General features: G+C 37.8%; 1 protein-coding gene across 1 annotated transcript; it reads right to left on the reverse strand.

The window, feature by feature from the left end:
- Positions 1 to 373: 373 nt before the first annotated feature.
- LOC115964830 lies at positions 374 to 961 on the reverse strand. The gene has a single exon (XM_031084071.1). The coding sequence runs from the start codon at positions 959 to 961 to the stop codon at positions 374 to 376; it is 588 nt and encodes a 195-aa protein (XP_030939931.1).
- Positions 962 to 5,190: the final 4,229 nt, after the last annotated feature.

Consider the following 5,190-nt stretch of genomic DNA (forward strand, 5'->3'; position numbering starts at 1 on the left):
ATTATGCTTGTATAGCTTAATGCATACCCTGGGTGCTTTATATAGAAACTTCTAAGATAAGACAAAAAAAAAAAAAAAAAAAAAAAGGAGTAGGCAAGCCATTAAATGCTGCCACCAAACAGATAATGTTTTTTTTTTTTTTTTTGTTAGCACCAAATAAATCATATCCAGGCAAGCCTTGTAAAGCATACTGTAGCCATGTCTACCAATCCTTGAACTTCTTGGAGCACCAGTTGAGGAGCAACTTGGACGTGAATATGTTTAATCATCTTTTGTAATGTTGTAATATCTTCCATGATCGGGACGTTCTCCAAGCTAGTCAAGTGATGTGTCTGAATTAGCTTTACTCCGTGATTTGATTGTAGAAAAAGGATTACCTCCCTGAAACCTTGTTTCCATGCCTTATACAAAGCTTCTCTAATTGTGGATAGTAGGTTGTTTCATCATTGCTGGAATGCCAGGAATAACAACCTTTACGAATGGACTGGCCTAAACGATTTTTGATCACAAAGGCACCTCCATTCCAATTAGCTTCGCGCGAACACTTTTTTATATCAACTATAATTATTGCTTGCCAATTCTGAGATCGGCATGTAGACTGGTTTCCAGCAGTTTCAGTAGTTGTTGAACCAGTTTGGATATATTCATCTAACTCTATTCTCCATTCTATCATGAAGTAACTGGTGCTTAAGATGGCTTGTTGGACATCAACAGTTTCATTTTCAAACATAACCTTATTTCTATAAATCCAAATCACCCAAAGAGTGGCACTAAAATCTGTAAGAACATTATCTTCCTGTCCATTACCTGCTTTATATTTCTCAAGAGTGTTTATCAACCATTGCCGGATAGATGGGATAGCATCAGAACGAAAGTTCCTTGGTGAGCCAAACCATAAAGCTCTAGCAAAAGGACATTTGAGGAAAAGATGGTCCAATGTTTCTTCTTCTTGTTCACACATTACACATTTGGTGCTAACAATAATTTGTCTTCTGTTTAGCTCCAACCTAGTGGGTAGCCCATTATGTAATAATTTCCATAAGAACAGACATATTTTATATGGGATTTTTAGTTTCCAAAGGTTTTTCCAGCCCTGTCCATTCATACCATAGTTAGTTGTCCCATCTTGCTCCTTAGTAATCAATTTGTATCCTTCATTCACTTTGTAGGTCCCCTTCTATGATCCCAACCATAAAATTTTATCCGAAGCTCCAAACTTTGAGTGTGGGGTGTTTAAAATCTCTCGCGCAACTCTTGTTTCATATATATTTACAATGAGTTCAACCCTCCAAGTGCCTGTTTCAATATCCATAAGATCTCTAACTGTGCCTCGGTCCAGTCCATATTCCACCAATGTTGTTTCATTCCGAGGTCTATACCATAGTGGATCCCTTAATTTGATGCCATCCCCCATACCTACTTGCCATTTTGCTCCTATCAATAGTGTTTCTTTTGTCCTCCAAATTCCTTTCCATATTTGGGATGCAGTGGTTGGACATCGTTCCATATCCCAAAGGTTTTGAGCTTTTGGAAAGTACTTCCCTTTAAGAGTAGTGGCTAGTAGTGATTATAGATTCTAGGTTATTCTCCATTATTGTTTGTCTAAGAGGGCTTGATTGAATTGTTCTGTCTTCCTAATACTGACACCTCCTATTTCCTTAGGTTGGCAGATTGTATCCCAAGCTATGGTATGTAACTTCCTCACTTCTGCAGTGTTTCCCCACCAAAAATCTCTAATGATTCTATCAATTCTATTGCAGGTATCTTTTGATAATCTATGGATCGACATAGAATATACTAGCATGGCTTGCATAACCGATTTAATAAGAGTTAGCTTCCCTGCAGGTGATAAGAGTTTACCTTTCCAAGTTTGAAGTCTACTTTGTAGCCAATCAATGATTTGGTTGCCAATTTCTCTTTTACTTGTTCCCGGGTCTACTGGTATCCCTAGATATTTCCCAATCTTTTCTGCAATATTTACTTTTAACTTTCTGGCTAAGTCTTCTTTTATAGCTTCATCACAGTTAGGACTGACCACCATGACTAATTTGGTGCCATTTATCTTTTGGCTTGACATTTCACAAAAACTTTGTATGGTTTGGCTGAGCTTGTCTGTATTCTATTTGGCAACTTTGAAGAAGATGATAATGTCATCCGCAAACATGAGATGTGAAATAGGAAGCCCTCCTTTGTTTATTGCCACTCCCTTTAGCGTACCTGTATCTTCTAATTTCTGCAACATGCATGAAAGAATATTTGTGCAAATAATGAATATGTATGGTGATAGTGGGTCACCTTGCCTTATACCACAATTTGGTTTGAATTTTTCTGTGGGAGTTCCATTGACTAGAACGCTGTATGTTACTGTGGTGACACATTGCATTACCAATTGAATCCATTGCTGGCTAAAACCCAACTTCTGGAGTATGGCTTCAAGAAAATTCCAATTTAGTCTATCATAGGCTTTGCTTAAATCCAACTTTAGTGCAGCGAAACGAACCCTTCCCTTTTTTTTCCTCTTAATTGTGTGGAGTTATTCATGAGTCAAGATGATATTATCAGTGATAAATCTACCCTTGATAAATGCATTTTGATGAGGAGTGATAAGCTCGTCAATAATTAGTTTCAGTCTATTTGCTAAAACTTTGGCAGCAATTTTGTAGGCCATATTGCATAAGCTGATAGGTCTGTACTCACTAATTTTCTCTAGGTTGAGACTTTTAGGAACCAAAGTGATAATCATGTTGTTTAGTTCCTTGAGAATGTGGCATATTCGGAGAAAACTTAATGTAGCTTGTATCACTGTTTATCCCATTGTATCCTAACATTTCTGGAAAAGCATTGCTGGAATACCATTAGGGCCTGGAGCTTTCCATGAACCCAATTGGAAAGCATCCTTTTTAATCTCCTCTATGTTAAACTCTCTATCCAGTATTTGTCGATGTAGGTGCGAGAGTCCTAGTAGTGTGTACTCATTCAAGACCTCCATAATAGTTGCAGTACTTGCCCTTGATTCCGATTGGAAGATACTTTGAAAATGTTGTTGTATATGATCCCTTAATTTTTGATCCTCATCTATCCATTGATCTGAGTGGTTCTTAAGTCTTGTGATGCGATTAGCTGCTCTTCTTTTGCAAACAATAGCATGGAAGTATCTAGTATTTCTTTCACCCTTTTTTGTCCAATCCTTCCTTGCTTTTTGTGCCCAAAACACTTCCTCCATATTCAGAAGTTGTTGGAGTTCTTTTTGTTTTTGTTGTTCTTGCTGGGCAATTTCTGGAATATCATTGTTATTTTGTATATATGTAAGCTCCTCCTTTATTTTGGAAAGTTTCTAGTGCAAATTTCCAAATTCATTTCTATTCCATCTGATGCAAGCCTACTTGACATTGCAAAGTTTAGATTTAAGGATATAAGCAGGGGAACCCGAGATTTTTTTCTACCATTCCTGCTGGATTACTTGTTTACAGCGTGGGTGCAATAGTCACATAGCTTTGAATCTGAACGGCCTTCTTCTGTATATGGGGATGTTGTTGATGTCTAGGATTAGTGGTGCATGATCAGATACCATGATAGGCCAGGCTTCAAAAGTGCAATGTTCAAAAGTATGTAGCCATACATTGTTAATAAATGCTCTGTCTAATTTTTCTAGGACTAGCTCATCCCCACCTCTTTTATTTTTCCATGTGTATTTGATTCTCGTCGATTGTAATGGTATCATTTCTGTGTCTTGTAGACAATTATGTAAATGTGAAGCTCCTGGACAATTTTGAGAGGTTGAGGATTGTTTGTTTGCATTGGATAACACCTAGTTAAAATCACTAATCCATATCCAAGGACCATTTATGTGTTCTTGGAAAGATGCAAGTTGGTCCCATACTTCCTTACTTTTGCTGGTTTTTGGATGGCCATATACAAAAGTAAAATAACACAAACCAAAAGTAGGATGTTTCATTCTAGTATGGATGAAATTTTTTGTAACATCTAATACATTCAAACTGATATTTTTCCAACACAACAAAAGCCCCCCCAGATAATCCTACTCTTTCTACTTCACAAAGTTTTCAAAATTCCACTTATGGGTCCAATACTTTCCCCTTCCTTTCTTCTGCTTTGTCTCCATTAGAAATGGGATGGAAGGGTTAGTAGATTCAGCAATTTTTGAGATGAGCTGAACTGCAGAGGTATTGCCAAGACCCCTGCAATTCCATACCAGTGTCTTCATGGTTGCTGCGGAGGCCTTTGTTGGGCTGCCTCCGAAAGCCTTATGTTTGCCAAAAGTTGTATTAGATTAGCAACTATATTCTGTTGATGTTTAGTTTCTGAATTTTATCTGCTCCAGATAACTTCAGTCTCTTGAAACTGATCAGATTGACCTATGATCCTAAGTCTAAGAATGAACTCATTATTCTTAGACTTTATGTTATGCAGTGAAGTAGTTATTGGATCAGCTTCTCCAATGAAGTTGTGATTCCTGTTGGATAAGTTCCCCTGCTCCTGATTCAATCTTCTCCTATTAACTCTGCTTGTTTCTCCATTGTCCTCATCACGCTGTCTCTTAGGTGAGGTAGGTCTAGAGTCAATATCAGCTTGTGTAGCTAAAGGAACCAATTCGTGCATTAATGTAGTCCTACCTGGAGTAATGTCTTCAATTGCAAAGCTTGTTTGATTTCCAAGCAATGGGTTTGTTATAGGATTTGAGTTGTGGTTCTGTTGAGTAGAATGGATGTCGTACAGCCATTGAGGGACCAATTGTTGAAAGAAAAGGACCATTGATTGTACAGTGTTCTGAGAAAGCAGTTGAACCAAATTAAGAATATAGCCAGGGGATTGTGACTTAGATAGATATACCATCATCTTTATTCCCATTAAAACTGGGTTGTCAGTGCTCCTGCTAACTTCTGAATCCAAATGCTGCATTCTGGTGTGTGTAATTTGCCAATGGGGAATCTCTTAATTCCAATTATTCTCCTGTGGACCAGCTTGTTCTAGCCTAGTAAGAATGCCAATTGTGATTTGGATTTCATCCGGATCATTTGCTGTTCCGCTGCTTTCTCCCACATGAAAATGGGAATGTCCATGCCACCTTGGCTCACTTGAATCCTCATAGGCCTTTAGGTTGTCCATGTGAAATAACTCTATACTGAAATTTTGATAATCATCACAGTCCATGTTGCTTTGTGCATCTGG

The sequence above is a fragment of the Quercus lobata genome, chromosome 10 (genome assembly GCF_001633185.2).
Source record: "Quercus lobata isolate SW786 chromosome 10, ValleyOak3.0 Primary Assembly, whole genome shotgun sequence".
In the NCBI taxonomy this organism is placed as follows: Eukaryota; Viridiplantae; Streptophyta; class Magnoliopsida; order Fagales; family Fagaceae; genus Quercus; species Quercus lobata.